The following is a 23,770-nucleotide window of genomic DNA, read 5'->3' as shown; positions in this document are numbered from 1 at the left end:
ACCGATTGTGACATATGAAAGAAACAGAAGTAGATGTTTTAACGTCATAGTTTTCAAAATAAGAGTTTCGCATTAAACATAATTTAGCGACAAATCTAATTATAGCGATCCTAACTAATTAATTTATTCATCTTTCCCCATCCCTATTGAACAATAGCGAGACAAGGGTTTTCTTGACATTATCACCAGCCATGATTCCCGCTGGCCAAAGGCTGATCTGCACTCCAATCGCCAGGAACTTGGGGGTTACAATGTTGATTAATCACGCAATTTATTTTGAGAACTTAAACTCCTTTACCTTAACTGTGGATGATTACCTGAAAAGCGGCGCAGGTTGCTAGACAATCAGTGATCAGGTCAAGGCTAAGTGCTGGGATATGAGTGAGGCAACTCATTGGTGTGCTTGGTGGCATATTTTGTTTCAAAATTGACTCCGACTGGACTCTAAAAATCACTTTTACCAAGTATTGGAGCAAATAAATGACATGCAAAAAGTAAACATATTTTATAAATGTTTGTTTCTAACATTCTGATAATAAAATTGCATTTCCATCAAAATGTTGGGGTCTTTTTACGTTTGAATTGTGTAAACAATTAACGGTCATTTATTGTGTAGACACAATTCAAGCAAGTTTAAATTGATTGAATAAATAATCATTTGACAGCACTAGCAGATACTGTACTTACCTCAATCAATCAATCAATCAATCAATCAATAGTAATATATATAGACCTTGATGACAAATGGCTCAAAGGGCTGCACAAACCGCAACGACATCCTGGGATCAACAGTTTTATATTGTTCTTACACAGACAGGGAGTTAACTGCAAGGTCCATTTGCTTCTGTAATCGGCAGCATCGAAGCACGTAATCACTCAGAAATAATTACGGTTGGTTTCTTACCGGATGTAAATGAGTTCCCTGTGCAGTATTAAATATGATCTTTAGTTTGACTGCATTAAGACAGCATTGTTAAGTTAGTGCAGCTCATGGTGTTAGAGGTACTTACTGGATTTGCTGAATCCAGAGATGCACTCCTCCAGAAACTCTAGCGTCAGATGAGGTTCATTGGCTGCGAGTGTCTTACTGATGGAGACTATGAAAAGAGTGTTGTTGGCTGGAATGCAGAGGCCTGATGTCTCCAACAACTGGCCTTCTATCTTTAGGTTGAACGTGCAAGTCAAAGCACACAATAGATTATAAGCTGCAGACCTAAGCAAGAATGGAAAAGAGAAAAGTGTTAAAATGATTATGCTGTCGAAAAAAAAAATTATAGGATGACAAATTTAAGGTTATTAACAAGAACTTTTATCCGTGGAAACTTCCATCACTTAAGGCTAGAGATGGGAATAGAAAGCAAGTTCTTTTTCAGAACCACTTCCCAGTATATCGATTCTTTGGAATCGCTTGCCATTTTCACAAACAGTTTCCTTATCGATTCTTCTGAGTGGGAATGATGTCATTACTCAAATATGAGAAATATGCTGAAAAATTTTACCACAAAGCATGCAATAATAAATGAAAGTCATGTTTTAAGCGCTCCAATATAATCCCATCAGCAGTCACTCTTGCATGCACGTCATCTAAATACAATAAGTACTAACGCAGCCGATGATGGTAGCCCTATTTTTTGTTTAAATTAATACCTCCTCATTTAAATGAGTATTATGAGACTGATTTTGACTGACTGGGCAGTCAAAAGTTTGTGGTCAAAAGCTTGCATTTTCAGTAGGTGAATGTTCAATTGTCGTCAGATAAAAGTTGCATATTTTAATGCAACCAGATTTTTTTTCAGTCCTTATATTATAGAGGTGAAACTCATGGGGCCGTATAGCTCGGTTGGTAGAGCGGCCGTGCCAGCAATTTGAGGGTTACAGGTTCGATCCCCGCTTCCGCCATCCTAGTCACTGCCGTTGTGACCTTGGGCAAGACACTTTAACCACCTGCTCCCAGTGCCACCCACACAGGTTTGAATGTAAAAATTAGATATTGGGTTTCAATATGTAAAGTGCTTTGAGTCACTAGAGAAAAAGCGCATTATAAATAGAATTCACTTCATTAAATATGAATATTTAGAATATGGTGTAAAAGTCTATTCATGTCAGCAGGTAACTAATTAACTAATCTGGGAAATTAACATAACATAAAAAGTGGAGATACGTCAAGCCATTATGTCTTATAATGTTGATCATAATGGCTTACAGTTTTTGAAACCTTACATTTTCTAAAATGTTCAATTCAACGTTGATTAAATTGTTACATTCTAAAGAATATACATTTCTCAGATGTACAAATGTTTTTTTTCTTTCTCTGCTACATACTGTATGTGCCTCTTGAGACCTCACTGTAGGGTTTATAAGGTCATGTTATCTCTAAACTAAACAAAATTGATGCTAATCCACCTTTTTTTCTCTCCCCCCCAAAAAAGAATCAATTATAGAACCAATTAGGAACCGAATAGGTAAGCAGAATCGAAAGTGGAATAAGAACAACAAAAATCTTAACAATTCCCATTCCTGCTCAAGGCCATTTACAACTTTTCATCCCGCCAAAAATAATTACTAGTATTATGAATATAAGTAGTACTGTGAAAACATATGCACACTCAATTCATATGTTGATACATATCTAACCTGCACCATGCAAAAAAGTTTGTGCCACCATGATTGGCAATCATGAAATTTAAGCACGTCTGAAACACCACTGAAAAATTACAGCAGAGTAGGCTTGGTGGGAAAATTAGCATAAGAATGGAGATTTGTGCTGTATATAATTTTGAGGTTTATAGAGTATTTCTATGTAAATGGTAAATGACTTGTACTTGTATAGCGCTTTTCTACCTTTTATTTAATTTTATTTTTAAAACTCAAAGCGCTTTGACACTATTTCCAAAATAAGAGAAACTTACTAAAGCTTCCCCACTGGGATCCAATATAATTTTAAAAGACCCTGTAAAAGCTGGATTTTGTACTTTTAATGCATCCTATTTTAGGTTTAAAAGTTTAATTAAATTTAGCACATTTTTATTTAATTCATTGTGGACATTTAAAATTGATAAATGTTGGCCAGAACTGTAACTGCATTTTTCACAGCTAAAATACAAGCATTTTGTAAACAGTCAGTCACATACTAAGTAGAACCTTAAGCTGTCTATGCCACTGCAACAAGTGGTATATATACAATGTAATGTTCTTTAAAAAGTACTGTCGCAAAAAATTGTAACAGATTTGAAGAACTGACCTGAGACTAGGGTCAGAACTGCCCAGGTTGAGCAGAGCGATATTAAGCAGCGTGCCGGGAACATCTTTAGGCCGGATCTTAGTGTGCTGGGGAATTGAATCCGGCTGAGATAGCTCCCATCGTGTTCGAATATGGATGATAGACTGAACGATTGCGTCACATTCTTGATGCATGAAAGTAAGTGGTGTGCCCTGGTTGGCCATGGTGAGGGTGAACTGGCTCTCATCGACCAGACAAATCTCTTCAATCTCTGAGGCATAGTAGACATCATTAAGGAAGACAGGCTGCCCCAGAACACGCGTCCGTTCAGCTGAGGTCACCTGCACAGCTGTTGAGCCAACCTGAAATTATATTGGTAAACAAAATATAGTCTGCTTAGATGAGTAATGTAACAAAATAAAGTACCTTCATTGATTAAAAACCTCACCTTTATTGAGACCTTGGTGTCTTTGTGAGCAAGTTTCAGAGCATTATGGAACACTTTGAGATCTTCTTCCAGAGTGAGTGTGGCAGCAGGGAGCTTTTGTTGGTCAGGTTCTATGTGTTCAGCAAGCTTAGCTGGTGAATCGATGAACTGGAGCCGCTTGCTTCCCTTCAAGCCGGTCAGTAGACGCTCATGGTATTTAGTGTACTCTCTTACCCAAGTATTGCAATTGTACACATAGACAGCAGCCACATTTTCATAGGCAAAACCCGGAAAGACCACAAACCACTTGGACAAAAAGTCAGTCTTGAAGCGGTTACTGGGGCCCACATGAGTCAAGTCCACCACAATCTCATAGGGCTTGGCATAGTATGGTTTCAGAGTAAGGAGTACATGGTAGATTAGCAGGTCTCCGTTTATCTGTCCAGTTTTGAATCTAAACAAAAACAAAGAAACAATTATTCAGCAAAAAAATACCGATAGAAAGTTTTGTGCTGCCTTAATAATACTATGTTTGGGTTTTGAGCATATAAGGGAGCACTTAAACTAGGCCATTAGTACTGCGATTAAGCCCACTTATCATCTAAAATCCAGCATTTTTGGCTCGTGTGAGTCCTTTTATCCGAAAAGTTTGAAACTGTTCCTCGGCTCTGGCACACTTGGGAGTGGTGGGCCCTGGCACAATTGGACATGCACGTGTATATGCCCAACTGTAACCAAGTCACAGAATGTTTGTAATGCAATTGATCCTTGCCGGTTATTGCCATGAAAATTTGAAACATGTGATGTACCATATGGTAACTGTATGCATGTTTTGAAATAAATCCAAACCATAACCACCATGACAATCGCTACTTTTAATAAGAATGTTTTGAGTTTTGTTCCTATAACAGCGCTTTAAATCAAGTTTAAGTTTATATCAGAACTTACATATACAATAATAATGACCAACTGTCCAAGTCAACAGAATGACAGTACAATGGAACCTTGATTAGAGAACACCTCTATTTGCATTCTATTCGGTTTATGAATCATTAGATAGAGCCAAATTTGCCTCGGTGTGCGACCCATGTCTCTGTGTAGGATCGCTTCATTTATTATTCTATTATTTATTAATTTTGTGTGCCGCTGTAAGTTCTATAGGGGCTGCCATTTTGATGACATCGCCATTTTAAGGAGGTTGGCGCCTGACGTCACATTATAGTTACATATTTGAAAAAGGACAGCAGTGGTGGTGACAATGGCATACGGATTGCCTCACAAATATGCAAGAAAAATGACCACAACTTCAACCATTATTTAAAAAAGGACGTTTATATGGTTGCTGACTTTGCCGAAGGGCTTAAATATCTTCGCAAGGACAAAGAGAAAGTGCAAGACAACATGGAAAAGCGGTTGCTAGTGTAGATACATGAGAATTAGCTAGGTGGCGATAGCATTTCGAGGCTACTATTTATGGCAAGTTGATGTCTAAATACAATTTTTTTTAAGGTAAGCCATGGGTGTTCGTAAAAGTTTAAAAAAAAAAAAAAAAAAAAAAAAAAGGAGCTGTCCTTCACAGCGTCGGTGCAGCATGGCGAGACTGCTCAGACAAGGCTGCTGCTTCAAGGATTTTATCGGTGAAGGGGATTTCTACTTTAGCACGTTTTTAACTGAGATACGACTGGATTTGGGGGGGGGGGGGGGGGGGGGGTCAGAGGGGACCTTTATTACAGCAAAGGAGAATGCAGTACCGGGACAAAAGCCGATGGAGGACTGACTCACACTGTTTGTGCTAACGCTGGTGATGGCTGAAAGGTGACTCTATGCTTCTTTACTACTCCCAGACAGTTCAACAAATGCCACAAATATTCAATGTCACATGGTAAAATGATATTCCTTTTTTATTTTTTTATTGTAGCAACATGCTTTGTAACATTTTGGAGTGCACCAAAGGGACTTCTGTGTGTGCGGACGCATTGACAGTTAAGCTGGCTGTTGTTGTTGCTGTTGTTTGAAAAAACAAAGATTGTTGAGGCATTACCTGCTCGTTATGTTGGTTTGATACATACAGTGGAGCAAAAAAGTATTTAGTCAGCCACCGATTGTGCAAGTTCTCCCACTTAAAATGATGACAGAGGTCTGTAATTTTCATCATAGGTACACTTCAACTGTGAGAGACAGAATGTGAAAAAAAAAATCCAGGAATTCACATTGTAAGAATTTTAAAGAATTTCTTTGTGAATTATGGTGGAAAATAAGTATTTGGTCAATAACAGAAATTCAATTCAATACTTTGTAATATAACCTTTGTTGGCAATTACAGAGGTCAAACGACTAATATAGGTCTTTACCAGGTTTGCACACACAGTAGCTGGTATTTTGTCCCATTCCTCTATGCAGATCTTCCCGAGAGCAGTGATGTTTTGGGGCTGTCGCCGAGCAACACAGACTTTCAACTCCCTCCACAGATTTTCTATAGGGTTGAGGTCTGGAGACTGGCTAAGCCACTCCAGGACTTTAGAATGCCACTCCTTCGTTGCCCGGGCAGTGTGTTTGGGATCATTGTCATGCTGGAAGACCCAGCCACGTTTCATCTTCAAAGCTCTCACTGATAGGAGGTTTTGGCTCAAAATCTCACGATACATGGCCCCATTCATTCTTTCCTTAACACGGATCAGTCTTCCTGTACCCTTAGCAGAAAAACAGCCCCAAAGCATGATGTTTCCACCCCCATGCTTCACAGTAGGTGTGGTGTTCTTGGGATGCAACTCAGTATTCTTCTTCCTCCAAACACAACGAGATGAGTTTATACCAAAAAGTTCTATTTTGGTTTCACCTGACCACATGACATTCTCCCAATCCTCTGCTGTATCATCCATGTGCTCTCTGGCAAACTTCAGACGGGCCTGGACATGCACTGGCTTAAGCAGGGGGACATGTCTGGCACTGCAGGATTTGATTCCCTGTCGGCGTAGTGTGTTACTGATGGTAACCTCTGTTACTTTGGTCCCAGCTCTCTGCAGGTCATTCACCAGGCCCCCCCGTGTGGTTCTGGGATTTTTGCTGCTTATTTCAGCAAGACAATGCCAAGCCACGTGTCACAACAGCGTGGTATCGTAGCAAAAGAGTGTGGGTACTTTCCTGGCCCGCCTGCCGTCCAGACCTGTCTCCCGTCGAAAACGTGTGGAGCATTCTGAAGCGTAAAATACGACACAGTAGACCTCGGACTGTTGAACGACTAAAGCTCTACATAAAACAAGTATGGGAAAGAATTACACTTTCAAAGCTTCAACAATTTGTTTCCTCAGTTCCAAAACGTTTATTGAGTGTTGTTACAAGAAAAGGTGATGTAACACAGTGGTGAACATGCCCTTTCTTAACTACTTTGGCATGTGTTGCAGACATTAAATTCTAAGTTAATTATTATTTGCAAAAAAAAATAAAGTTTATGAGTTTGAACATCACATATCTTGTTTTTGTAGTGCATTCAATTGAATATGGGTTTTAAAAGGATTTGCAAATCATTGTATTCCGTTTATATTTACATCCAACACAATTTCCCAACTAAAATGGAAACAGGGTTTGTAGTAACAAAATAAGAATCTTAACATTTTTTTTACATCTTTGTTCACATCAAATTACATAGTGTGCTGAAAACAGTATCAACATATAATGGAATCGTTAAAGAATATTGGTATTGGAATCGATACAATCCCAATTATAGACATCCCTACCTGGCACTAAAAACAAAATAAAATTAACTAGAATTCTTGGGGTGCCATGCCTCTAATATAATCAATGGTAGGAGAAACACTAGATGGGTACTCAACAGAAAATCCTTGATGGACTATGAGGGGGAAAATAAAAGATCAACTGTGTAATTAACACAACGGTCTATGTTTATGTTGGCAGATTCGTGTTACAAAGCATCCAATCCAAACAATTTGAAGACTGTTCATACCATTTCAAGAGAACACAATCAGCGATTGTGCAACTCCACCAAGAACTGTCGAAGGAAGTAAGTATTTTACACAATCTTGTGCAACTTTAAACAGTTTAGGCAATATCCTGAAATGTACAATAGACATATCTTGAAGACCTCCAGTATAAAACATATCTTTCTTTCTGTGACCTTTTGTGTAATTACAGAAAAGAATGGAAGGAACAAAAGTTTTTTGCCTGTTTCTTATGCCGTTACTCTGTGACACCCAAGCAAACCTTTCACTTCCTGCCTTTGAGTCAAACCAAACTACCAATGATCCAAAAAACTCTTTTGATATGGTCATCAACGGCACGCGATCAGACTGCTTGGTTGATGCGGAGACAGGTCTGATTGCTGTAGGAACTGCAGGTGGTCTGATTGTGTGCCTACTGGTAGCCACTGTGGTATTGGCATGCCAAGTCTACCACATTAGGCGCCAGGTTTATGCTCCAAGAACCTCCAACATGTACTTGGTGAGTGGTACAGACTACTGGGACAATAATCCACCTGATATTGGAGGACTGGTCGGGCCTTGTGAAACCAGTTTAATGATGGAAGAGGTGAGGGCAGAGGAAGAGAATCGGGCTAAAAAACTCAAGCAATGTGAAGGGGCTCGAGCAGAAATTGATCATAGGGCTTTTGCTATGGCTTTAGATCCTGAAGATAAGAAAAGTCACCTGCTGAGCTCAAATTCCAAAAACTATTGTTTAGAAAATCCAAAGGATCTTGAGGATAAGCCTCTGGTTGTGTGACAGTCATGATAGTTTGGTAAACTCCAGCAAAAACATTGAAGATGATGACAGCAATGATTCAGTTCAGCAGCAATTTAACAGTGTTTAGTTTACCTGGGGATAAAAGAAAAAGGTGCCTTAACTAGTGGCCCCCAACTTTTTGGGCCAACAAACCTGCTCAACTTTCCACAATTTTTGGGTAGACCAGTGGATTAGGCTGGCGGTCTTTATAACAATCTAATATAGTGATTTAGGGCATTATTGCTACTGTGACTTACCAATGTATAAAACCAATAAAGGCATCCAGTAACATCAAATTAAAATGGATACTGACTGGACTGGGGCTGTATATTCTTTTCTTCTTGGACTGACGTATGTATTGTGTGTTTGTATAGATGGACGATGCAAGCTCCAATCGGCATCGTCCAGCGTGTACGGTAATATGTTACTTCTAAAGTGAATTTGTTCAGCAGTCTCACACACACCAACTCCAACTCATTTGAGAGCAGAGAGGGCACCAACAAGATAAAGTTTTAAAAATAGTGACGTTTTAGCAAGTAAAACATGAGCAATGTCAAAAAATCTATCTGATTGTTTAATAATAGGACGTGTTTCTATAACCAAACTAAAACCAATCGGGGAGTCTAGTCACTGAGTTAGGCTACAACAGTGTTTTTTTCTTCATTGTAACTGTCATGATTAGAGAGATAAGAATCAAATAACGGTTCTTCTTCAGAACCAGTTCCAAGTGTATCAATTCCTTGGAATCCGATGGGCTCCAAGGAAGTCAGTACTCGCTCCGATTCCTCGTCTGGCGCTCGACGAATGTCACTGAGCATTGACTATGTTTGTGGTCAAGGGCTTGTACCCATTTGCCAAAGTAGATGCTTTCAATTTTCGGTAGGTAAAGAAAATGTGCATGTTTTCCTCACACCCATCTCTCACAATAATTTCAGTTATACAGCTAGAACAAACATTTTGTTTTATAAAAAAAGTCAATTTATGTCAGCAATTCAACTTCAAATGTAAAAATTAATATGTGATATTAACTTATTACATGCATTCATGTAATACAAACTTTCAAGACTTATGCAGATCACAAATACAAATCAGGAGGGATCAGTGGTTAAGAAAAGTTGTGCATGTACAGAAAGGTTTTGCATAATATTGAGAAACAAAACACAACATAATATGTCACCAGGCGTATGTATGTTAAAGCACAATAAACCTGATTATGGTAGCCGTACCGGTGCGGCTTTGCAGCTTACCAAAGTCATACTTAAACATTTTGACAGAATTTTGAACGCCGCATGTCTTGTTCTATATTACCTTTTTAGTGTCCATACTGGGGCTGCACAATTACTCAGATTTTAAGCACGGTTATAACTTTGGCTGCCATGGTGGAGGGTGATTTTCAACAATATTAACATTTAAAAAGCAGACTTCACTGCTTATCAAATAAAGCACTTTTGCAACCACTGCCGCAGAGAAAATCCACGAGAGGTGTGCGCATCCGCCTACACAACAGATAATTGTGTATGGGCGGAGAGCTCTATCAACATGCTTCAACATTAACATTACCAAACTTCTCCAGGTCTGCTGCTGCTTTGTTTCACTTTATTTCACACACTAAACTTCTCTGGAGTTTCGACTAAACTATCCATGTTATGAGAAAATACTGACATGGTAATAGTATTATTGAACAAAAACAAATATTTGTCTTTAATATATGGATAACATTAAGCCTTTTTATATGACTATTTAATGACAAATAACATGGTGATGTTGTGATAATTTGGGTCTTATATTGTAAATAAAAGTATCTTATTTTATAACTATAAGCTGCTACTTCTTTCCAACGTTTTAAACACTGCGGTTTATAAAACGGTACAGCTAATTCATGTATTTTTATTCACTAACTACATTACACTGACAGACACACTAAAAATATTTGTTATTGTTTATGCTACGACACCATCCTTTGGACGAGTCTGCTCACTGCAAAAGTGCTCATGGTTGAAAATGTACCTCCTATTTCGTGCTTGAACTACAAGTTTAACCGTCCATAGCAAATCTGCTTGAAAGGTTTCATCATTCAACACTCCGATCAACATTTGTAATTTTTACAGCATAACTAAAAAAATCGATACTTACTAAATCATTCCATGTGTGATGTCTGTAGGAATGTTTTCATGCATAGTTGTATGTGCTATTGTAAAGTAATCAAGCTAGCGTCGTTAGCATTAGTGAATATGCTAACACATTAACAAGTGTCTGCGTTACTATTAATAACTTACAATTACATTATTTTTGTATGGTTTCAGTTTAATCAATTCACCAATAAATCACCGTGGAGTTATTTAGACTGTTTAGCTGATTGAAGAGCTAGCTTCCGCAACTAATGGGTCAATTACGATGACTTCTGATTTGTTTGATCAGCTGTTTCACTGCCGTGTTACAGGTACCGTTAAAAACAATTAAGGTATATAATAAACATTTACAAAATCTTTCGTACCGGCATACATCTGCAGCTTATAGTCCGGTGTGCCTAATATATGTAAAAATGTTATTTTTTCTAAACTTTTATGGGTGCGGCTTAAATACTGGTCCGCTCTATAACCCGGAAAGTATGGTACTGGAGTACCTCAATATACAAGTATTTTGAGATACAAGCGGCCTCTCAGTTTTTTTTAAATGTTTAAGATTGCAAGCTTGAATTTGACTTATGAGACTCCTCATTGCCAGTGAGTGTAGTGATTGTCATAATTAGATTCCCACCTAAATATCCAGTCTTACTAGCTAGATAGAAGTCAAAATAACAATGTTTTCCAACCCTGGGGATGGAAAAGGTGAGTGTGAAGGAGAGTGATGAGAAGAAGAAATGATATTGATGATATTCATTGTGTTGAAAGAAATTATAAAAAATATGACCGACTATGTGACAAGGAAGTTTGAGAGTAGTAACACCACACTGAAGAAGCTCTTGTGCCAGCAAATATGTTAAAACAATACCTAATGGCGGACATGTCTTAATGAAAATAGAGAAGAATTGCTGATGGCGTGTTTGACAGCAAAGCAGCTTCTAGGACATACTGTAGAAGTCAGCTAATCCGAAGACCAGCATTCATAATGGTTCTTCTTGTGCAAGCACTTCGCACCATAACAACCAACGGGGCAGCGTGGCCCAAATGGGAGAGCAGTCGTCCAGAAACTAAAAGTGTCCTGGTATGAATTTAGCTAGCGGCATCCTAGCTGAGAGAGGCTCCAGCGGCCCCTGCGACCTTGAAGGGAATAAGCGGTAGAATTATGATGGATGGCATCCTAGTCACTACCATTGTGTTCTTGGGCAAGACACTTCACCCACCTTGCTCCCAGTGGCACCCATACTAACATGGAAAATAAATTAGTATGCAGCAGAAACAAAGAAACAAAGCGGTAGCGTCTATACAGAAAATTCCAACACAAATGCATACACTGAATTTTTTAATCTTACTAAATTGTTTTGATTTCAGCTGCAACATCTTTTTTGGACTTAAATGAAAGCCACACGTTTACATCGGTCCTACTTTTAATATACCGCTGTTGTGATCGCATGCGCTCTGCATGCTACAGCGGGTTCTGGAATGGACTGCTTATATTGAAGGCTAATATTAGACACTTTTGAGCCACGTCGATAAAGTTTTGTATGTACGTTTTTTGGTTGCTATCTAACAAATATCACTATCGGATCTCGACACCTCCCAGATCTAACAAGTTGCAACAAAATACATTGTATTTCATTTTAGTAGTTACAGTTTCAGTACACCTCCCACCCACTACACTGGGACCTTGCGGAGGGAATGAGCACGTTCAGTGCAGGGCTCAGACTCCCAAAATGTAACACGGAACGACACAGGAGGTCCTTCATAACGACAGCCATCAGACTGTATAATGCGTTTGTTCCTTCTTGACTGCACTTAAATGTAAAATATATATAGAATATATTTATATTATTCATATATTATATATATAATATGTCATATATTATTTATTATTATTGTTATTGCTTATTGTGAGCGAACTGTGGTGCTGAATTTCTCCCAGGGATCAATAAAGTACTTTCTATTCTACTCTATTCTATTGTTATAGATTTCCTATGTTGCACTGGGGTTGTTAACGGTTTCGCAATTAAGACTTCCTCAAAGTTAAAAAAAAATGTTCTCAGTGGGGGGAAAAAAAAAAAAAAAAAAAAAAAAGTATTTCAAAATTTTTAGACTGCTTTAACTCAAGACACAATCCTGCCAAACAGGCAAGGCTTCCATTACTTACTGCTAACACAACTTTGGTGAAGGTTGAAGAGAATCCAAAGATTATTGGTAAGCAATTCAAATCCATGTTTCATCCAGATAAATATTGTTGTCTTATTGTCCACATTGCATTACTTTTAAGACTATAAAATATTGTTACCATTAGAACAAATGGCAAATGCTTTATCAACTGAGGATAAGCCTGAGTTACTTTTTTTAATTTTCAGTTTATTAACAGCTACGATACAAGTATCACTCCATAACAAGATACATAAATAGTTCCATAAAAAATACTTTGGTTACAACCATCAAAATATATGGAAGCCTTTAAGAAGCATAAAATAACAATTAAATATTAATTTAATAAATTATCAAGTCATCAGGGACATAAAAACTAGATAAAATCTGAAATATAATGTTAGATTAAAAGGCTATTGTATGTATAATTAAAAACTACTGTCTACGAACGGGAAGGAAAATGTACCAAAAAATAAAATCCGCATCTGCAATATGTGGCTGGACAAATAATTGAACAAGCACTTGGTACCAGTTTTTTTTGGGTTCTGTGAGAGAGCCAGTAACCTGAAATAATTGTATGTCAAATCAACGTTCTTTAGTTAAACAAATTGAACATTTTTAATTATTTCTAGGCCCTCTAAAAACATCACAATTTTAACATCCAACAAGCTTTTTAGTAAAAAAAAAAGATCTTTTAGAAAACAGATATTTGATCAAAACAATACTGTACTACAAATAACTACAGCAGTTTAATGAAGTGATGCAATATCAATGTGCATCATTTACCTTGAAGAGCATACTTCTATGGTATCTCCTGCAGGTTTCTTCTCCGTCAAACACACCATCAGCAGCTTCTCCATATTTTCACTGATAGATTGCTCTTGTGTTTAGAATCATTTTAAAGCTTTTGCCTGACGTTATAAACTCATTGTGTCTAGTGCAGACTAACTGTGCCACGTTCGTACAGTAATACTTTGCCAAGTCGGCTACACACTCTTTAATGTTTTTTGATAAAATTATTTATTCTATTCTATGAATATAAGAAAGAATTTTCAACACTTGCTTTGTTCCCCTGGAAAAACTGAGTTAATTCTTGTCCGCTATTAGCGAACAAGACACTGGATGTTTTGGTCGGATCTTATGTGGTCCACTGTGACATTTGCTACTGCGCTTGTCACCCTAATTTTTGTTCGCAACCTAAGAGCATAACAGTTACCTGCAAGCTTGCTTGACATAAAAATTGTGAACTCGTACCACAGTATAAATTATTATAGATTTTTTTCAACAAACTCTTTATTTCCGACATTTTCATTCTACATTAAACTTGCTTGACTATACATTGTTTTCTTGTTATACATGGTGTGATATTGTATTACAACTGATGACTTTCCATAATTACAGCTACAAAGACTGACCAAGAAGAAACAAGATTGAAGTAAACTACGATGCTCAAATTCATAAGCTTGATTTTTATATTGCTACTGAAAAGAAGTTGTGCAGTGACAGCTAGCGATGGTTTCAGTACGATTCAAGTGACAACTGGTGAAATCAAACAAAATATCCGTCCTGAACAGCGCACAACAATCAGTTTCAATGAGTTAAATAGGCTTGCTCCAAGTACTTCACAACCAATCAAGGTGGATCAAGTAGACGAAAAAATCAATCAACTCTGGTCAACAACTGATATCAAGTCAGATGGACACCCAGCAACAACGCCAAGCTTTATAACTTTTCTAAAACATACTTTGTCAGCAGAAGTGGCAACAAAAGTCATAACAAGTACAGTACCTCCACTGCTAAGAATTTCCACCCAACACCAAGACAGAGGACAAGCTGTTGTATTCTCTACAAGCAACATTGGCAGCCAACATGTTTCAACAGACTCAAACTACAAGTCTACCACAACCAAATACCCAGTACCTTCTGAGAGCAACCCTACTAAAACACCTCTGTTTACACGTGGTGATACAACACATTTCACTAAGGAAACAACAATTATCTTCACCTCAAAAACAAATAAAATTGCCCCACATGAAAACTTTAAGGAAGCAATTCACGGTGAAGTAGTAGCCGGACTAATAAGTCTGGCTCTGGGATTGATGATAGTTGGTTTATTGGTCATCTATGTAAAGAAACGCAAACTTCAGAAGCAGAAGATAACAATGAATGACTGGGCAGGGCCTACACCATTTGTCAGCGGTGGAGTGGACTGTGGACAAGAGTCTCTGAAGTCATCAAGCCAGATTTCTCTCACCACCTTCCTGCCTAAGAAACTATCCAAAAAGATGTCCTCTCAACAAGAAATAATGGAGGAGTTGGATGAAATAACTTTAGCATCTACCTTTGGAGGTATAGACTGAGGGAGTAGTTGTTAAACAAGAGTTAGACACAATTAGGTACTGAGTTACTGGCACAAAAAAGAATATGGAAATTCTGTCATGTCACAGCTTAAATAAAACAAAGCACACGACAAATTCTTATTCTAAAATAAGAAATCTTTCTCATTTTTAAAAACATACTAAGCCCAAGCAAATGTAACAAGTAAAGGCTTAAATAAAAAATACAACAGAGCTTGGAATGCAAAGCAAGGATCATGCACATATCTCATGTTTTCCTATCATTGAATAGATGGATAAAATGGTCAAATGCCTGATATTTCACTAATTTGGCACTCTATTGAAAGTTAAGGAATGAGTCACTTTTGTTTTTTAACAGTGGAATATGTTTAAGTCAATCATCCTTGGACTGTCTATTGTCAACATTAAGTGTTGTCGACATAACTAAAACCAAAACTGAAACAAGGCATTACTTCCACATTCATTTTGCCAGAGACATGAGCAGAATAGGTTATTTTAAAGGATTTTTGAATGCAGTCTGTCGACATCCTTTTCTTCAATTGGCACATATTGTTATTTTTATTCTTCTGTTTTCATATATTCTATCTATATGCTAACCCTAACCCAACTTATTTAACAGTTGCTGTGGTAAATTTGTTGTATACAATGACAAAACTTTCGTTAATGCGCGTATCTTTTTTTCCAGTGACTAAAAATATATTTTTTAAATCGGTTTCTGTGGTAGAATCAAGGTTAATACTGTATATTTGCATTCTTACTTTACATTGAACAGTAAGTCAATGTGTGCTGTAGATATGTTTAATGCTGCTTAGCGATAATAAAGACGTTAACAACACGTGTCCAGTTGTCAACATAAGCAGACCAATTTTTTTTTTAACAGAAATTATCTTTTGGGGTCTACAGATGGCGTGGCTTAGATGGTAAAGTGACCGTGTAAGCATCCTGAGGGTTTCAGATTCAATTCCGGCTTCTGCCATCCTAGTCACGGCCATTGTGTCCTTGGGAAAGAAACTTCACCCACATGCTCCCAGTGCCCCTCACACTGGTGTATGAATGGAAATTAATGTTTGGTGGAAATCAGAAGGTGCCGCAGGCGCAAATTTGCAGCCACGCTTCAGTCAGCCTACCCCAGGGCAAATGTGGGTACAAATGTAGCTTACCACCAAATGTGTGAATGTGGAGTAAATGAATGATGAGTTTTCAGTTCTCTATGAAGCGGTTTGAGTGTCCAGAAAAGGGATGTATAAATCTAATCCATTATGATTATTATTAAATTACTCGTTGGGGTCTCAAATTTCATTTTTTTTTTTTCCCGAAATATTCACTTTTTTATAATAAGATCATGGTGCAGCAGAACTTGATGAGTTAGTTGACATTGATTGACTGTTGACACACAACTTCCACTGTACTAACTTCATATAATTAATTGTTTATGAACATGATATTGTTGATGATGTTCATATATTTTTTTCTAAACTTTATAGAGAACAGAAAAGCATTTGTTTCAGTGTCTGTAATGTCTAAACTGCACTCTTTACTGTACAATATATTTAGAATAATTAAAAACCGATTACATTTTTCCAATTTACTACCTAGGGAACCTTAAAACCTTGCTACTTGAGATTCCAAACATTAATTGTCAAGTCTTACCTGCGAGCTACATAGTAGAACACTGGATTGCCAGTCTTTGAGGTCCCTGCCTGGTAGAAAATGTTGAGGGTTTTCAAGGCTTTAAATTCCTCTTTTTCGTGTACCTGGTGCCTACAAGATAGAAGAGTATTTATAAATCACATATACTTGCAAATAATTGTTTAATGTTTCACATTAAAATACAGTACCTTTATGTAAAGCATCCCTTACACTGTGTCGGTGGTTCAAAACAATGTGCATGAGGTAGTAGAGTGAGAACAATTAATGTAGTGAGAAATTAGCTTTTGGAAAAAAAATTCTCAAAATTACAAACTGAAGTATGATATTTATTTAAAAAAGGCCCCAACTACGAAAACTCCAAAGAGACTGTCTGTACCCCGCACAAATAAAAATTTGACGAAAAAATTGTGCAGTGAAATGAAATTCAGTGTCTTATTTTGTCTTGCTACGGGGCCCCTAAAGGGACATGGAGTGATTGCGAGATCGCGCAATAAGGTTTTTTTCCTATGTCAGTGAACCGGAAGTGAAGCAGACACAGCGATGGAGGAGCGGGAGCATGCAGGAGCCAACCCATCATCTGTGCTGTTGTGGGACCATAATACGTCAGTTGCAACCATGGGGGACAATTTGGAGTGGTTCTTAGTGTCTTTTCAGATGTCTCTCACTTATATCAAAGCCATGTCTACGTGCAAAAACGGATTTGATGTCTTTATATGTTAGGCCAATACTAAAATAGAAATCAAAAAACGTCTCTCACGGATGATTTGTAGGCTCCTCCCTCGCTTTGTCTGTTTCACTTCCGGTTCACCACTGCTGTGTCTGTTTTACTTTCGGTTCACTGATATAGGAAAAAAACCTTTTGCGAGATCTCGCAAAACATTTTTCCCCCCATGTCCCTTTAGGGGCTCTGTATCTTGCAGATAGCAAAGGCAATTTAAAAATGTTTCCAAGAATTTTAGCTCCACGTAATAAGAGAAGGAATTGGTGTGAGTTCAGCAGAAGATCCAATCAGAACTACGGTCTTTGTGACGTAGAGGTGTTGCTATTCCCGCCACAAAATTACACTGTATATTGCAAAATTGTCACAGGCTACATCCTGATATATATATGTCTACGCCTGGGAGAAAAAGAAGAGTAGACATATGGACACATTTCATGTTTGACGCTCTGGAGAACAAAACACTGTAAGCAATGTGGAGTGATTATCACCTCTAAAAACATAATTAGCTTGAGGTAAAAAAAAAACATAATTAACTTGAAGCGACTCTCTTTACCTGTCGTCCTGACAAGTAAAGAGAGTGATTAATTGCACAATAATTGTAATTACAGTCAAACCTTTGTTAGCCACTGCACAAATTCCTCCACAGAGAAAAGTAGTGGAATAACCTTGTCATATTTTTTTTTAATGTGTATAGCAGCCACCAATATTAAAATGTATTGCAATGATGCATGATGTCGATAGAGTCTTGACCAATAAATCCACCTGGTGCATTTGTGTTGCGGCAGTGAGTTTGCTGCGTGCAGAGCGTGGCGCGGCTTTGCTCCGACAAGTTGTCATAGTAAAAGCACATATTTGAGTGACACAATAGTATGTAGGATAAATTCATCAACAAACAGCACAATACCTATAGTAACTGATGAAGAGAGGAAAGGTAGACTTGCCTACATAATTTTTCACTCCTGATTTTTACGGTTTTAAACGTGGGTTGTAAAGAGAACCTATCGGTACAATATTATTAAACCCAGCGAGTTTTATTCTGAAAATCAACCAGATTTTTTTTTTTTTTATATGTCGTACTTTGGGTGCTGCTCTACCATATCTGTAGCACTCAGTAAGGTGTTAATATTTAATGATGACACTCGCTTGTGGTTGACCTGAACCTACTATGGGCGTTCGCATACGCAGTGGGCATACTACATTTGCCTCGCCGTCGACAAAGTTAACTTAAAGTTAACGTCCCAACCGATAGTCACACATATTATCCTCTGCATTTGACCCATCCCCATGTTCACCCCCTGGGAGGTGAGGGGACCAGTGAACAGCAGGGAAGCAAAGGGTCCTATTTTTATAGTCTTTGATATGACTCAGCCGGGGTTTTAACTCACGACCTTCCAGTCTCAGGTTTGGACACTCTAAACCCAAGGCCACTGAGCAGGTTATATTCTCCCACACCAACAAGCACTCTACCTAATTTGTTCTTAAACTTTCAACAAATCAGTAGGCAGCAGTTCTCTACTCTTGTGGTCTCAGTAAATCATCGCCATTACTCAACCTCTCTTTACCGCATGTTTACTAATCCAACGCTTCCCATTGTATCCAGCTTCACTTTACCTGTTTGCCTGGGGTGGCCATTGCAGACAGTTTTGACTGTACGATGTTTAAAATAACGATGAAGATGGACTGAATCGCAAATGACTTGAAATTAAAACCCCATTATTTGAAAGCCATTAGGAAATACTGTAGAGAAATGATCAAATACATTTGTATTTGCAGTATCGTCACAAAAAAACGGATTAAGTTAAAGTTAAAGTACACATGATTGTCACATACACACCAGGTGTGGCAAAATTACTTTTCGCATTTGACCCATTCCCATGTTCAACTCCTGGGAGGTGAGGGGAGCAGTGAGCAGCAGGGAGGTAATGGGTCCCATTTTTTTAGTCTTGACTCGGCCGGGGTTTGAACTCACGACCTACCGATCTCAGGGCGGACACTCTAACCACAAGGCCATTAGGCCAAAGCGAATCAGTACAATAGGAAATGTGTGTTAAAGCCTATTGAGAAGAGACTCTTACCTGGTCATGAATTCCTCAAATTTGGAACTGGTCAGGTTGAGGCTGGACCAGTGAGTGTCAGCCACGGGTTTGTGTTCAGGAGGCCCTAGGTAGGCCAGCAAGGTTGCCATTTTGTCAAAAGGACGCCTGCCTACAGCCTTATGGTCTCTACAAAGGCATTCAAAATTGAACTATTTTAATTAGCAAAGAAGTCACAAAGTACTGTAACTATGAAAATAAAACAAAAGATTGCTGTGTAGTATTAATTCATACTGTACATACTAACCTGTTGCTCGAGAGGTACTGGCCAATTCTCTCTTGGTTGTTCCATAACAGTCGATGTAGTGCTAGCACATTACCATCACTGATGAAGGACAGACTGTGGTTCACAGAGTCACTAGGTGGAGAGTCTGATGCTATGTCTAAGAAAAAACTGTGGCAACCAGGAATAAAGAAAGACCTCAATTAGACAGAAATGTGAAGCCCTTAATAAAGAAAATAGCAATTTGAACAACCTAATTAACATGGAAAAAATGTGTTTCTATTCAGTCAGTACAATTGTTGAAATTTCGATATTGAAAGTAATAAAAAACAACTAGGCAGTAAGGAAATTCCACTAGTTTGTTCAAAGAAGCCCTATCTTGCTCATTTAAGAGGCAGATGTTGAATCCCAACTGGATATTAGATATAATTGGGTGAATATAGGGGAATCCGGCATCTAATAGTTCTTTGTCCATTTAAGATCTGTCCCTGAATTGGCGAGCACTTAACATCTGTCCCTGAAGTGGCAAGAGCAGTGACTGTGATAAAAGGTGCATTTCTACCCTACTTCGCTTTGCATACAAAATGTTTACGAAAAAACAAATTCTTGTAACCATTTTCAATAAAAATGACAAACAGTGTTGAACATGGGTCATTGGCAATTTCAATGCATCGACTTATAAAGCTTTCATGTAAGAAAGATCTCGGGAAATGTTGTGAAGTTTTTGTACAAAATTGTTCGGAATATTTGGAAGTGGAATAATCATTAAAACAGGGATAATTCTAAATCATAATATGACTCTTCCACTTAAGAGTACATTTTAAACAAACATAAATCTGAAAAAGTTAAAAATGTAGGTTAGGGCCACAAGTTGAAGTAGCCTGCACCAAATATATTCAAACAAAAAAACCACTGATAACGATGAACTATTTCAATGTTGGCAATCATTGGTTAAAACACTCAATGAGTGTCATTGCCATCAATCAGGGTCTTACCTCCGAGCTGAATCAAAGTTGCTTTTCACAAAATCATTAAAAGGCCTCATGTGCTCTTCTTTTGTAAACAAGACATGGTTGGCGATGCTCTGCAAAATCTTAAGGAAAACACATTATTAACATGTTAATGGGGACAACCATAACTATAGCCATCCACTAATCTAAGATTTACAGCAACGTAAGCAGAACAGAAGCACCACCTCAGTCAATTGTTCTAGGCTGCTTTGTCTATGGTGCCCTCTGTGAAGCCTAAACCAATTCCCTATTTCTCCATTTATTAAACTTTAATTATTTTAAAAATACTCCTTTTCACTAGAGGGAGGGTTGTTTCCCAAGATTTTGAGAATTTCCAAAGATTTTAACTGTGTAAAAAAATGGTAGGACTTTTTAGATTACTCTGGATTTTTGAGGGCTGAACTGTGTGGTGGAATGCATTTGCAGCATTTCTGTTCGCTCACCATGTTAAAAAATTTTGGGGGATTAATTTATAATAAAAATAGTTAAACTTAAAAAGCGCCCATTGACAGCACTCAAGTGGTTACTTTATGTGACCCGGTTGGTATACTTTTGAGTTAAGAAAGGCTGAGTCAAAGTAGTTAGTTGAATTGCTGGGACGCACTGACGTCATGTTCGGCCCACGTCCCGCCCAATGAATACTCGTGGTGCTCAAGCTAGCTCTGCTTTCAATGGGCACTAGGCGCTATTTAGCCTCTAGAAGAAAAAATGCCCTACACTTGTGTTGTTTTTGGCTGTATAAACCGTTTCAATCACTGAAAGGATAAACGTTTCTTCAGAGTTCCTCGAGAGGTTATAAAAAAGTGCAGAATAGTGCAAGATTTGTGGAAACGACGACAAGAAAATCATGCAGCTCACACTCTAGTCCAAGGGAGCAGAGTCTAAGAATGCATTAGTTTGCAGTGATCACTTAAAACTTTGTGTAATATACTTTTAACGATTATTATTTCCCATTTAAATATTGTCTTGATATTATTTGTAATTCCAAAATGCGTTTGTTACAAGTGTTTCAAAAAGCACCAACTCAGTGTCTAAATAAAAAAAGCAAATATGAGCAAAATCTAAAAGAGTTAAGCTTTTACCAAACGCAACAATCATATATGAAGCTTTCACCACGTACGCAATGTTGACATCCATAGTTATGTTTTGCAAAAGACTGGGAAAAACACGCTACTCATAAACGGCGCATGCAACAGCAACAAACATCAGTAGACACAGAGTTAAATCATTTAATGCAAGCTTACCCGAGCAAAAACAATGCATATTTATCTAAGAAAGTCTTGATATCAATTTCCGTGACCCGGTCACATAAAGAATTGGTAAACCTCAACTCTTTTGAAAAGTTTCCAACTGTTTTGTCGTGTAGAATTGTGTCTGGACAATCGTTTAATATGTCAGGAAATGTAAACGACATAATATTATTGACAAATCTTTTTTATGATAAAGGGTAGGGATCTATTTCATTGCATGGATTTGCTTTTTGCAAATGCTTTTTGCAGGAGGAATTAGGCATCTTTTATACTCTGACTGTTGACGCGGTGCTTGCTGTACAACAGCCATCATAGCTTGGTCGACTACTAGTGGTTTTCACTTCCGAAAGGAAGTCATGAGTCGGAACGCCAGTTATAATCATAATTACAATGGATTGCCACCTCCTGCCACTTCCAATACTTATATAGATAGAGCCTTGAATATTGGACAATACCAATATTGAGCCGATACGCACAAATCATACATCCTCCGGTGTGCCATTGAGTTTAAAGAAAACTTTACAGATGCTGGTCCATGTGTTCTGGATTTTCTTTTGCTTCCTCAGCTCTCTGGCTTTTTTTGCAATGTCAGAGTTCTGTTTTGTGAGATGCTCATTAACGTAGACTTTAGATCCTTTTAATTTTCATCCTTCTTTCAGAAGAGCAGTTTTCCTTTTTCTGTTCTCAAACCTGATGATAATGGTAGTGTTGCGAATAGCGTTGTTCACCGTTTCTCTACCGGGTAAAGGATGGCAAGCCTTGATATGACTGTAGTCCAGCTCAATCCCTCTTGACTGCAAAAAGGCTGCGACCTGTTACTCCGTCAAGTTAGTGATGGTCTCCTGGTCCCCAGAGTTCCCTCCGATGTCACCAGAAACTGCGCCAGCAAACGACCTGGATCTTATTGGAAGCCCGGTGACATCCTCCTATGCTGTTCCAAATCTTCTACTTGCAGCACTTGTACTTCTTTTACAAGATCCTGGATCATTTTCTGCTGTGTTCTGATCACAGTCACTTCATCCGATAGAAAGCTAAGTGACATTTTGATGTACTGAATGTCATTCATTGTGAATTTCCTTTCGAACACCACAGCGCGGACTTGGGATAGATGTTTGTTTACGTAAGCAGTACCTGCTAGTCACCGAACCGCTGTTAGCTTGTGGCTTAGCGGCTAGGTTTCCAATCATCGCTCGCTGACTCTATACAGATCGTTCATCGTCCTGTTTAAACCCATACGGTTTCGTCCCTTTTATGATAGTCGGGCCAAAATTCATAATTCCATTCGACAGCAAAAGTCCAGATTAAAGTGAAACTTTTCACCCCGTTGTTTGCAGCATTACATTGTCATGAAACCGGTTTTAGAAGTTGATTGACCGGAACATTTATTAAAACTACTTCAAATGGAAATTAATATGTTTAAGACTACATTTTCTTCTACCCTTCTGGATGTGCACATACACAGTATTTTAACACAATTTAATTATTAAAAAAGTTTCTATTAACTAATTTTTTCTGTTTATATTGTCAGACAATAAAACAAAAATACTGATTGAAACGTGGCCAATTAAGCTTACCTGTTAACTGTGAGTCATTATCTTGAAACTTTCCCTTTACTAAAATCAAAAATATGTTGCATCCAACAAACTCGGTTAACGGCTCGCCCCACTATAACGCTATTCCTCTGAAAGAATGCCTAGCATATCATATCCAGGGAGGAAACACGCCGAATAAGGTTCCACACTTCAAGTAAGTTGTTGCAAAGTATTTTATATGTGTCTAAAAGTATGTATCTATTAACTATT

General features: G+C 37.9%; 3 protein-coding genes across 8 annotated transcripts in view; 2 read left to right on the top strand and 1 right to left on the bottom strand.

Moving 5' to 3' along the window:
• The window catches only part of LOC133564439 (uncharacterized), a 44,422-nt gene extending 35,475 nt beyond the window's left edge, over window positions 1–8,947 (top strand). The window contains exons 1-3 of one of the 3 annotated variants that reach the window (XM_061918767.1): window positions 5,349–5,462; window positions 7,560–7,665; window positions 7,797–8,947. In XM_061918767.1, coding sequence (XP_061774751.1) covers window positions 5,452–5,462; window positions 7,560–7,665; window positions 7,797–8,381 — 702 coding nt within the window. In that variant the 5' untranslated portion in view covers window positions 5,349–5,451 and the 3' untranslated portion in view covers window positions 8,382–8,947. Of the gene's footprint in view, window positions 1–5,348; window positions 5,463–7,559; window positions 7,666–7,796 lie in introns of those variants that run through there. The other 2 variants (XR_009809281.1, XR_009809280.1) reach the window with 2 other exon arrangements.
• nf1a (neurofibromin 1a) overlaps window positions 1–23,770 on the bottom strand; it is a 165,439-nt gene that overhangs the window by 47,226 nt on the left and 94,443 nt on the right. For all 4 annotated transcript variants that reach the window (XM_061918765.1, XM_061918762.1, XM_061918764.1 and 1 more), the window contains 7 exons: window positions 20,704–20,801; window positions 19,733–19,879; window positions 19,468–19,614; window positions 16,672–16,782; window positions 3,669–4,101; window positions 3,242–3,582; window positions 1,011–1,213 (listed from right to left, as the gene is read on the bottom strand). In XM_061918765.1, the coding sequence (XP_061774749.1) occupies window positions 1,011–1,213; window positions 3,242–3,582; window positions 3,669–4,101; window positions 16,672–16,782; window positions 19,468–19,614; window positions 19,733–19,879; window positions 20,704–20,801 (1,480 nt within the window). The remainder of the gene's footprint in view (window positions 1–1,010; window positions 1,214–3,241; window positions 3,583–3,668; window positions 4,102–16,671; window positions 16,783–19,467; window positions 19,615–19,732; window positions 19,880–20,703; window positions 20,802–23,770) is intronic.
• Window positions 12,595–15,856, top strand: LOC133564438 (uncharacterized). Its single transcript, XM_061918766.1, has 2 exons — window positions 12,595–12,715; window positions 14,066–15,856. Exon 2 carries the CDS (start codon window positions 14,110–14,112, stop codon window positions 15,022–15,024), a length of 915 nt encoding a protein of 304 aa, XP_061774750.1. The 5' UTR covers window positions 12,595–12,715; window positions 14,066–14,109; the 3' UTR covers window positions 15,025–15,856.

This window comes from Nerophis ophidion, linkage group LG13 (genome assembly GCF_033978795.1).
Source record: "Nerophis ophidion isolate RoL-2023_Sa linkage group LG13, RoL_Noph_v1.0, whole genome shotgun sequence".
NCBI classification, from domain to species: domain Eukaryota; kingdom Metazoa; phylum Chordata; class Actinopteri; order Syngnathiformes; family Syngnathidae; genus Nerophis; species Nerophis ophidion.
The sequence above is the reverse complement of the archived record's forward strand: the minus strand, read 5'-3'. Positions and strand labels throughout refer to the sequence as shown.